A 12,471-nucleotide genomic window follows, 5' to 3' on the forward strand; every position below is an offset into this window, starting at 1 on the left:
AAATCTATCCCGATGTAATGTAGGGAACATTATACCATAATCCAGTCCGTGTATTGGTACTGTGGGATTTCAGTTCCATGTTTTACAGTAACAATTAGTAAAATCAGTCACACTACGATATGCTACAAAAAAAAAACACAATTCATTTATAATACTTTGACTATATAGTTTCACAGACATATTGTTGCATTGTTTCTGGTTTGTGCGAAATCGATAAGAATAATATAAAACCAGTCTGCACACCACCAAGGTGAATTGGTTTAGTCTTGACTCTTGGTTGACAGTGTTGGGGGATGGGTAATGTATTGATGCTCGAGTGCCATTTCAACAAATTTGTTTCTATTTGTCTTTGTTACTTCTTTTATATATTTATGAGTCTTATTTTTGTGTATAATTTTTATATTTATATAGTTTTAAATGTTATGAATATTTATTTGTGTTCCAAATGCCTGAATAAAATTACAGTTAGTGCAGAATGGTGCATATTATTTTTTTTGGGGGGGGGGTACGCCCAGGGAGCCATACAAGCTAGAATTGTGTGTGTGTGAGCGAGAGACCCGTGTGACACTACTCGGATCTGCACACGGAGGACTAGTTGGTTTGGACACTTGAGTTACAGGCGCTCAGAACACCATGACGTGCGCAAGGAGTCAGGTGCAAACGGCGAGTGCACTCTGTTGCATGGTCTTCACGACAACTCCAGTCGGTCAGATCTCTCTCAGAAGGATAATAACAAAAGAAAGCTAATAATAGCGGCCAAACACAATGACGACGTATTGACTCCTATATTGGACTTAGAGAGGGATAACGCATGATGGTTGTATAAGGAACGGGTGCCTTTTGGCGCTGTATAAATCGCAGAGGGTGCCTTTTTCAGTACTTTGCAAACACCTGTCAACAATTGGAAGATGAAGTTTGGGAAGAGCATATGTATCCTTAATGTGGGTGGCACAAAATATGCGTTCCCTAAGGATGTGATAAAGGATTTCCCTCTGAGCAGAGTGAGCCGTTTGCACAAATGCGCATCGGAGAAAGAAGTATTGGAAGTGTGTGACGACTACGATCGGGAACGGAACGAGTTTTTCTTTGATAGGCACTCGGAGGCTTTTTGTTTCATCATGCTGTACGTGAAGTACGGGAAGCTACGGTTCGTCCCGCAGATGTGCGAGCTATCATTCTATAACGAGATGATTTACTGGGGACTGGAGAGCTCACACTTGGAGTTTTGCTGCCAGCGGAGACTGGACAATAAGATGTCAGACTCGTACATTAATTTCTCCGAGGAGGAAGTCAAACTCGAGGAAGAGTTGAAGGGCGAGAATTTGGTGACTCGCGTGGTCACGGAGAGAGATGAGTCCAAGTGGCTGGAGAGAATGAGAAGTACTTTTGAGGAGCCAACTTCATCAGTCGCAGCACAAATCTTGGCCTCAGTGTCCGTTATATTTGTTTTAGTGTCCATGGTGATGCTTTGTGTGAGTACTTTGCCAGATTGGAAAACCGCTGAGAACAACAGCGTGGAGGAACACCGGTACAACCCAGACTCTTTAGAGCATCCATCCGGGTATCTATGTCCGATTTTTTATTATATATTTCCAGATTTCTCCGTTATTTGATTGCCTGCGATGTTGTTACATTAAATAGGATCAATGCTCTACTTCTCAATGGACTTGTAACGTGTAAGGACTACAAGACTGCACAACGTTTTATTTCAGCTGATGTGACATAGGCCTACCAACACTAATTTAGAATGTATATTGTTGTATTCTGCATATAATACAGTGGAGGCTGGTGGGAGGAGCTATAGGAGGACGGGCTCATTGTAATGGCTGGAATGGAACTAAGTTAAGGCACTCATTCCGAATGGTTAAGTTGAGGGTTAAGGTTTGGGAATGGAGGTAAAACATTACATTAAGTTTAAGCATTAAAATAAGTTTAAGTGCATTAAACATCAAATATCAAACCTTAAAGATGCACTATTCAGAAATCGCTGTGCCATTTCCTGGTTGCAATTTTTTTTATAGTTCACCTAATTTCAGTTTGTGACAAAACAAGCAATTATAGTTTAGAGAATCACTGTACCATCTAAACCGCTGTGAAATATATTTTCCATTACCAAAAATATTGTATTTTCAGCTGTTTGAAGCTGGTGTACAAAACCGAAAGTAAAAGATGCAAAAACGAAACTTAAGGATGGGAAGCATAGAAATAGTGTACATAGAACAGATCTGATCTCCCAAAAAATTACATATTGCAGCTTTAAGTTTAACATTCATTCTGAATGGTTAATGTTTGGGATAGGGTTAAAACATTCTGTTTAGGCACTCATTCCAAATGGTTAAGGTAAGGGATAGGGTTAAAACCAAACATTTCAAACCTGTGTTCATGATTGGGATCGAACACGCAACCTTCTGATCCAGAGTCATGGGATTACACCCGTCCACATTGCCATTACACACTGTTGCCCCTATGGCTAGTTTTGAAGGCATTTCCTGATGTCCTCAGGACATGGTTAGATGTCCAATTTCAACATAAATCTGGGAAAAAATAGGTTTGTAAACTGTTATTGCCTGTCTTGGTGAAAACAAGTAGCGCTCTCTATAGGCCTACTTTCAATGCATTTTCCTGCAAACGGTGGGGTTTCCCTCAACTACACCACTGGGCATACTATTTAGTAGTCCCCGACAATGCCATTTCAAAGCAACATAAATGGCCGCTAGGGCGGCCCCAACCAAATGTTAGGAAAAAAAGTATGTATATATTATATACTATTATTATTATTTTTAGAAGCCAGTCAGGGTCTCAACTTACTGTTGGTTAAGATAGTAGAATCCTGTGCAATTTCAAAATTTGGTTGTGCATCAGCAGCTTTCCTCTTGGTAATGTAATTCACTGACAGTCACTCAATTAGCCCATGTCAGCTTATATTTTATAGATTGCTAAGTAAATTGGTCTAGCCAGCTATCTAAACCTTGTAGTAATCGTGGCCGAATTACTGACGTGGCCAGGGGCCCTAACCACCAGGGAGTACTCATTGATTTTGTTAGTTATTCTCCTTCAGATACAATATCATATGAACATGGAATAAGTCATGGCAAACTGTGTAGAATTGCAGGAAATGAGCTTTAAAACTGCAAAATCTTCTCAATGTCTTATTATAGAACTCTTTTTTTTATTATTTTATTATTTCACCTTGCTGCAGGAAATGAGCATTAAAACTGCTACATTTGATCTCCATACCATGGCAAAATGTGTAGAGCTGCACATTTTCTCTCCACCGCCAAGAAGGGGACCACTAAAATGTTTTGGCCATGAGGTGGGGGGGAGGGCAACCAAATCTTGCTTAGGGCCCCCAAAATGCTGGAAACGGCCCTGGTCCCCGACCACTTGGTCTCCTGGCAACAGATTGTAAGAACCCCTGTGGGGAAGGGGGCAGAGGATGAGCTGAATGTTTATTAAAGTTAAATGTCAAGGGAGCTTCTGGTCTGATCCTACCAAGTGAACAACACATTTCATGTGCCAAAGTCTCCATTTTGTATGTTGGCCAATTGTCATTACAATATGACATATTATACTATACGGACACTTAAAGGTGTTCAATCTAAATGTTCATTGCCAGAAGCACCACTGTCCCTTGCACTATTGTCATTTTTGTCATGCATTTTATCTTTCAGCCCTAAGTCGTCATAGTCTTTAACACAAGAGAGGCTGAAGAACTTAACAAGTTGGAGCGTTGCCTCTCTTGTTACAGACAACACATGTTTACAGTAATACATTTAGATTAAGGCAGTACATGTAAATGAGTTGTGACTGTCTCGGCTCCCTTTTAGGATGAGCGAGTACCGGTATGTATCGGTAACTGTCCAAGTTGATGATTTTAGTGGCATCCGACAGTACCTCTCCAAGGCACTGATTTTAGTGGCATCTGACAGTACCTCTCCAAGGCACTGATTTTAGTGGCATCTGACAGTACCTCTCCAAGGCACTGATTTTAGTGGCATCTGACAGTACCTCTCCAAGGCACTGATTTTAGTGGCATCTGACAGTACTTCTCCAAGGCACTGATTTTAGTGGCATCTGACAGTACCTCTCCAAGGCACTGATTTTAGTGGCATCTGACAGTACCTCTCCAAGGCACTGATTTTAGAGGTAGCCTACTATAATACTCAGGACCTGTCCACAGTGCTGATTTTTAGTGGTAGCCTGCAGTACCTGTCCAATGTGCTGATTTCAGGTAGAGTACGCCTACCTTTATCATAGGAGACTGTCAAGGAGACAGGTACAAATAATTATGTATGGCTGTTTCTTGGTGTAATACACTCAGTTTCATGTCTACTTTTTTAAAGACTCATGTTTACTTTCGATGCTTTGAAGGAGATCAGAACATGAATCAATCAAATTTAGCCATGTATCAATACATATAACTGTGTGTCAGCCAATACTTCTGTCCATTTGTCTACAGAGCTGTTTGTCATCCCTTTCTTGTCTGCTCTCACTCTGCTCTTTAACCTGTGTGTCTGTCTTGTATCCATGACTGCCACGCGGACCACTCTCAAGGTATTGGTACCTGAAAGGCACCCAACACTATCAGTGTGTGTGTGTGTGTGTGTGTGTGTAGTTGTAGGCAATGCAGGTAGGTATTGTTCTAAGCCAGTGGTGGGAGGTTATGGTTGTATCTGATTTGTTTCCCTTTTAAATGGGCAAATGTTTTTAAGTGAGCATGATGTCACAAATGCCAGTTGTCCCAAGGTAATACAGTAAAGGGTACTCACATTGTACTCAAGCAACTTAGGTTGCACTAAATTAAAATACATTTTTGGGGGGGTTTGTATTATTTGATTCACACAACATGCCTACCACTTTGAAGATGCAAAATATTTTGTATTGTGAAACATACAAGAAATAAGGCAAAAAAACAGAACTTGAGCGTGCATAACTATTCACCCCCCAAAGTCAATACTTTGTAGAGACACCTTTTGCAGCAATTACAGCTGCAAATCTGTTGGGGTATGTCTCTATAAGCTTGGCACATCTAGCCACTGGGATTTTTGCCCATTCTTCAAGGCAAAACTGCTCCAGCTCCTTCAAGTTGAATGGGTTCCGCTGGTGTACAGCAATCTGTAAGTCATACCACAGATTCTCAATTGGATTGAGGTCTGGGCTTTGACTAGGCCATTCCAAGACATTTAAATGATTCCCCTTAAACCACTCGAGTGTTGCTTTAGCAGTATGCTTAGGGTCATTGTCCTGCTGGAAGGTGAACCTCCGTCCCAGTCTCAAATCTCTGGAAGACAAACGGGTTTCCCTCAACAATTTCCCTGGATTTAGCGCCATTCATCATTCCTTCAATTCTGACCAGTTTCCTAGTCCCTGCCAATGAAATACATCCCCACAGCATGATGCTGCTGCCACCACCATGCTTCACTGTGGGGATGGTGTTCTTGGGGTGATGAGAGGTGTTGGGTTTGCACCAGACATAGCGTTTTCCTTGATGACCAAAAAGCTAAATTTTAGTCTCATCTGAACAGAGTACCTTCTTCCATATTTTTGGGGAGTCTCCCACATGCATTTTGGCGAACACCAAACATGTTTGCTTATTTTTCTTTAAGCAATGGCTTTTCTCTGGCCATTTCCGTAAAGCCCAGCTCTGTGGCGTGTACGGCTATCTATGGATAGATATTCCAATCTCCGCTGTGGAGCTTTGCAGATCCTTCAGGGTTATCTTAGGTATCTTTGTTGCCTCTCTGATTAATGCCCTCCTTGCATGGTCTTTTGAGTTTTGGTGGGCGGCCGTCTCTTGGCAGGTTTGTTGTGGTGCCATATTCTTTCCATTTTTTTATAATGGATTTAATGGTGCTCCGAGGGATGTTCAAAGTTTCTGATCTTTTTTTTTTTACCCAACTCTGATCTGTACTTCTCCACAACTTTGTCCCTGACCTGTTTTGAGAGCTCCTTGATCTTCATGGTGCCGCTTGCTTGGTGGTGCCCCATGCTTAGTGGTGTTGCAGACTCTGGGGCCTTTCAGAACAGGTGTAAAAATACTGAGATCGTGTGACAGATCATGTGACACTTAAATAAAGTCCACCTGTGCAATCTAACTAATTATGTGACTTCTAAAGGTAATTGGTTGCACCAGATCTTATTTAGGGGCTTCATAGCAAAGGGGGTGAATACATATGCACGCACCACTTTTCTTTTAAACAAGTTATTTTTTTCATTTCACTTCACCGAATTTGACTATTTTGTGTATGTCCATTACATGAAATCCAAATAAAAATCCCTTTAAATTACAGGTTGTAATGCAACAAAATAGGAAAAACACCAATGGGAATGAATACTTTTGCAAGGCACTGTACATCAGCATTTGACAACAGCATATTTTGATGGACTAAACTGTAACTGACTTTTGACTAGCTGACTGCAATCCCTCATTACAGCCCTACCTCTACTCTGGTCATTTGTGGCAGTCTGTCCTCACGCGCTCTACACCTAATAGGCATACTCAGGGCTCAGTCTCAACCAAGTCTAACTAGCCTTTAATTCATGGTATAATTAAGGTGGAAAAGAAGCCTTTAAAATCCCTTATTAGTATGCCTCTACCATATTCTTGCCTGGAGTATTCTGTACACACTGAGCTGCAATACATTTGTCTATAATGTCCAGACCCAGGAATGGTCTCAGAATCAAATGAAAGTCAAAAATGAGCATGCTACTTTGATTTGACATTTGCTGCTGTTATGTTTTCAAATCAGTTTACTTGAGAACATTGTAAATGATCATGTGATTACGTCAGTCTGAGGGTTGTTTCTCACTATGTAGCTTCGTTAATAAGGCAAAGTATGGCGCCAAATATAATACTGTAAATTACAACCTCACTTAAAAACGCAGAATATCTTCTGCAGGTTCTGGCATAAAGAAATTCAGGTTGGTAAATTACAACAGGATTACGATGTCAAAATGACCAGGATTACAATGTGAAAATGTTAGAATATCAAGAATCAATTTATTGCATCAAAATGTAAGAGCGTCCATAAGTCATATCCCACTGGGCACAGACGTCAGTTCAACGTCTAGTTTTGATTTACATTTGGTTGAGTTGTCAACCATTGTCAATTCAATGTGAAATCAACAAAAAAATGGCACCATGTCATTGGACTTAGGTTAAAAGTTGGTTGAAAAAAAGACTAAATGCCCTTTTGATGACTTTTTGCAAATCCAATCAGTTTTCCACGTTGATTCAACGTCATCACATAGATTGTTTTTGGTTGAAATTACATGGAAACAATGTTGATTCAACCAGAAAAAAAGGGTTAATAAAGGCTTTCCCTGTAGACCAGTGTTTCCCAACTCCTGTCCTTGAGTACCCCCAACAGCACACATGTTTGTTAAAGCCCCAGACAAGCACACCTGATTCAACTTGTCAACTAATCATCAAGCCCTCAATGAGTTGAATCAGGTGAGTTTATCTGGGGCTACAACAAAAATGTGTGCTGTTTGGGGTATCCAAGGACAGGAGTTGGGAAACACTGCTGTAGGCTAACCCTTTTTTTTGTTTCAAAACACTTTCACCCAACGAATAGGCCCTAACCCTCAAGAAACCATTTAAGAACCCTTCAGTGAAAAGGTTCTACCAGAAACCAAAATGGATTCTACGTAGCAACTTTTTATTGTAAGAGTGTAATGTCTGCAGTCCATTGCTGGTAGATATACAGTAGTGTGTAGACCTACAGTGGAATTTCCAGCTCTCATGCTCGCGGTAACTCTGCCTGGTTCTCCCTCCCACAGGATCATCGAGGCTGTGTGTATCGGCTGGTTCACCGCTGAGTGCATTGTGCGCTTCATCGTGTCGCGGGACAAGTGTGAGTTTGTCAAACGGCCCCTCAACATCATCGACCTACTGGCCATCACGCCCTACTACATCTCCATCTCCATGACGATGCTGACAGGGGAGAACTCCCAGCTGCAGCGGGCGGGCGTCACCCTGCGCGTCCTACGCATGATGCGCATCTTCTGGGTGATCAAGCTGGCCCGTCACTTCCTGGGCCTGCAGACTCTGGGGCTAACACTGAGTCGCTGCTACCGGGAGATGGTGATGCTGCTGCTGTTTATCTGCGTGCCTATGGCCATCTTCAGTGCTCTAGCCCAGCTGCTGGAGCATGGCCTGGACCTGGAGTCGCCGAACGAGGACTACGCCAGCATTCCCGCCGCCTGTTGGTGGGTTATTATCTCCATGACCACTGTGGGCTATGGAGACATGTACCCCATCACCGTGCCTGGGCGAGTGCTGGGTGGCCTGTGCGTGGTGAGCGGCATCGTGCTCCTGGCACTGCCCATCACCTTCATCTACCACAGCTTCGTGCAGTGCTACCATGAGCTCAAGTTCCGCTCGGCCCGCTGTACGCGGAGCCTGTCCGCAGAGTTTCTCGACTGAGGGACCCCTGATGTCGCTACTCCCCCTGACAACTCTTCAGAGACCTCCATCCACCCTGGAAGTGTGCATCGATCGGAAACATGGCCTCTATCATTGGTCTCACACTTTATTTAACGTATTTTGTTGATTTATCCCTCGTCTTGGAACATCAGTATGAGGGGGTTATGTGTTTTGAGGTTTGCATATAGCACAGCCTTCTTCTTCAACAGTAAATTCCAAATAGGAAGTAACGGAACCCGATGGGGACAAGGACTGTTTCCACGGCTGCCATGGGGACAGTGGTGTTCGGGGCAGATGTCCCTGACAGGATGTCATCGTTGGAGGGCAGCTGGATTGTGTCAGACCAGACAGAGGCCTTCATATTACTGTGGATTATACAGAATTTAGCCAGTCTCACAGTACAACCTTCTTCTCACATGGCGACATGCCACAAAAGGGATTTGAGTTTTAATGCAATTTTCAATCCCACACTTCTGGCAATGTCACAGTGTGAGGATGGAAGGTGACATTTCTCTTCTCTTTCATAGATCCTTTATTTCTAGTGTTCCTTTGGCCAGTCAGGGAACAACAATTCATTACCAAGAACCAAAGCGTATGAGTACAGTGAACACTGTTCCCTTTAATCTTTCACTTCAACGCTCACGGCAAACCTGACAAATATAAAAACACAACACTTTGTGAATTTGAATGAGCCCATTTACAACTCAAACAAGGTCACATTCTAAACCTATTAACCATTCCACCTGAATACCAAACCAATGCAAAGTGGTTTTGAAAGGTATTTTTTCGCAGAAACCAATAGAGGGGGTGGGAGGGGTTGAACAAGAAAGAGTACAGTACCGTATGGGTCTGTCAGCTCAGCTGTGTAGGCAGGTCTTTAATGTGGAACACGGAGCCACAGAGCGAGAGTGTGTCATGGAGAAACTGGTGGTTCGGCTGACACCACACAGTGCAGTGAGGAGAGGGCATGTGTGCCTCAGCCTCGTGAGCGCTGCGAGTCTTCTGACTGGAGGAGTGGAACCATTTGTGGCTGGTCTCAACCTTGGTAGCCTCTTCCTGTCACAACAAAGGCACTCGGGCACAACCACCACAGCCTTGGTAGGCACTCCTCTCAATGTTGTTGTCTGGCCCACCCGCTTCTCCTCGACACTCTGTCGACGCCATGTTTGGGTGGCTTGTGTGATGCATTCGGCCTCCTTTCCTGACAGAGTGAATTTGGGTGACTCTGAAAAGCTTTTATCATGCCTTCACTACTTTATTTTGTGGGTAATTGGGAATGGGATCATCGTGTGTTCTCTTCATATCAGCACTACCTGTTATCCCTAACAAGCACCATCTCTTTTTTTCTCAGATTGTGCATAGATGTGTTTGCTCTAGGACTGGGTTTTCGTGTTCGCTAACATAATCTGTAAATGTAATATTGTAAAGAGTTTGCTCTCAAAAAACCCAATCTGTTCTTGACCTCATTTTATCTGAATTCTATTTTCAACCAAAGCAGTTTTATATCTTCCAGAAGCACTTTTTATAGTGGGAGCAGAAAATGAAAGTTCATCAAGGTAATGATTAATGTATATGAGTGTTATTGTCAGAGTGCTCTATTTGATGTGATAGATATTGACTGCCGGGACTCACAGTCTAATTGTACTAGTGGTGCTGGTTCTTTTGAAACAGATTTAGTTCCTTTGCTTTGTCCTCAGTGTTATAGTTTCCACTAGCAGCAGACAGCCCCATCTGCTCTCTCTGATCTACCCCCGCTTTCACTTGGCTGTTTTCCAAACCCAGTAGTCACAATGCTTTAACTATGTGGAATGTTGATGGGATAAGATTGATTAAAACCGTTATTTCAGAACTTTGGGAATCAGGGACTTGAAGAAGAGAAGGCTTGACTAGACTTAATCGACTTTGAAAATGTTAGATTTGCATTTATATTAGTATGCAGGATGGTGTTGTTCAGCGGTATTGGAAGAATTGTATTGCAAGAGCCTGTCATCTAAGTATTCCTTCCTATTCTCACTACAACTTCCCTGGAGGAAAACCAATTTCATTAAAACTTCAACAACTTCCAACAGGGGGAGTTTGCAATTCCAACGGCCCTAATATCTCTATGCCGACGATGAACTCAAACCAACAGGTGCAATATCACACCAAAGAGCCTGAGAGTAAACAACTTGAGAATTCACTTTGAGAATGTGTGCAAACAATGAGTTTTGAACGTGAAGGGAACAGGCAGCAACATGTAGCCTATCTCTGTAAGAGCCTCCTTACCAACGGAAATCATTTCCTGTCACTCTTGTCATCCTTCACACGACAAACATGGTATATTATCTCTACTCTCATTTATAAACTCATAGAAAGTCACATTGCTCCACAGCAATTAGGACCTGTAAATCTGACCAGCCTACTTTTTCTTGACATAAATCCACATCAATCAGATCTCCCTCGATTCTACTCCAATTTAGTGAAAATTTCCACACCATTAATCAGGGATTCTAACTGCTACAGGGGTAACAGACTTAATACCATTAAAAATCCAAGCCACACATGGACCACAAGCTGGACTTTCTCTAACCATATTCTGTCCCTCCTCTTCTTCGTCTATCTTTCTGTCTGCCTGACTCTTTTTCTCTCTCTCAGACACACACACACACACTCTCACACACAAAGGTGAGCGTTTTGGGAGTGGTTTTTCTCTCGGAGAGCTCCATTTTAATAACATGGGTAAACAAGAGAGTGGATTTCACTTGTGTTTTGCCAATCCAAACTGCACATACGTCTAATGAAAAATCAGAAAGGTCATCATAAATGACATTATGAATAAATCAATTGACACACAAAAAGGGGATTATAAATCAGGCAATAAAAACGAATTTTGAAAAGATTAAACATTGTTCACTGGTTATAAAATCATTGTGTGACCTATTTAATGTCTGTCTGACTGACACCCTGTCACTTCTGACATCGCTCTTCTCAATGAAATACTAAAATACTCCACGCCCCACTCAGTGCAATCTTGATATTTGGACCAGGACAATATTATGTGACTCTGTTGCCATCAGAATATGTATCTTGACAAAGGACTGACACTGAAAATGAACTGTTCTGTTGTGTTGAGGATCAGGTATAAGGCAATTGGATGTTGGTTGGAACAAATGTTGTGTTTCTAAAATCAGTTTTTGAGAATAAGTGCAGAATATTTTCACAGCTCTTAAACCCTTTAGGACAGATTTCTATGCTCACAGTGGATGTAGTTGGGGAAAAAGTGGGCCCACATTTGTTACAATGGAAATAACTCAAGAGAAAAATACCTAATTATTATTTGAAAAGTTTGTAAATTTTCTACAAGATTTAAAATATGACTTATACTCACATAAATAGAGGACCTGCTACTTCTGGATACTGTACTTTGTCACACCCGAACACCTGATGTGGGCATCTCTAGCTTATTGCTGCTTCAATAGAATGTACAAGTGCAACAGTGCATATATCTTTTGAAGAAATGGTTGTGTTTCTGCAAGCCATATAGTTTTTTCCCCCTTATTTTTTATGGAACCAGCTATTTTGTATAGAGCTTATGTTGTTTACAGATAGAATGGTTGTATTTAAATAAAGAAAATCTAAGTCTAATCTGCATGTCTGTCTGAGTACCTTTAGGGCTTACATGACTGTACACATGCATTTATTTAACCAGGAAAAGTCCATTGAGAAGCAAGGGATACCTGGCCAAGAAGGCAGCAGCAATCAATACAACATTACAACAACAAAAAATAATGCGTACGATACAATCAGCACAACAACAACACAATCCAGTCTACAGAAACACACAATCTTGCATTGAGGAGCACTAATACACCTAGGTGAAGCATTAGATTGTTTCCTGTTCCATGCCTCTGGTGCACATAGGAGAAGGCAGTCTTGCCTAACTTTGTAAAAGCCCTGGGGAATTTAAGCAGCAACCACCTAGTAGACCGCATCTGGTAACTACTGGTGGTGAAGGAGAGCAGGCTAGAGGTAGAGAGGGAGTTTACCCAGAATGCCTTTGTAAA

General features: G+C 41.9%; 1 protein-coding gene across 1 annotated transcript; it reads left to right on the forward strand.

The window, feature by feature from the left end:
* Nucleotides 1-542: 542 nt before the first annotated feature.
* Nucleotides 543-12,052, forward strand: LOC129836200 (potassium voltage-gated channel subfamily G member 3-like). Its single transcript, XM_055902054.1, has 2 exons — nt 543-1,561; nt 7,783-12,052. Exons 1-2 carry the CDS (start codon nt 909-911, stop codon nt 8,426-8,428), a joined length of 1,299 nt encoding a protein of 432 aa, XP_055758029.1. The 5' UTR covers nt 543-908; the 3' UTR covers nt 8,429-12,052.
* Nucleotides 12,053-12,471: the final 419 nt, after the last annotated feature.

This window comes from Salvelinus fontinalis, chromosome 37, assembly GCF_029448725.1.
Source record: "Salvelinus fontinalis isolate EN_2023a chromosome 37, ASM2944872v1, whole genome shotgun sequence".
Taxonomy (NCBI): Eukaryota; Metazoa; Chordata; class Actinopteri; order Salmoniformes; family Salmonidae; genus Salvelinus; species Salvelinus fontinalis.

Coding starts and splice junctions, on each gene's coding strand:
- LOC129836200 (XM_055902054.1), top strand. CDS start 909: ATGAAGTTTGGGAAGAGCATATGTATCCTTAATGTGGGTGGCACAAAA. Junction 1,562..7,782: donor TCTTTAGAGCATCCATCCGG/GTATCTATGTCC, acceptor TCCCTCCCACAG/GATCATCGAGGCTGTGTGTA.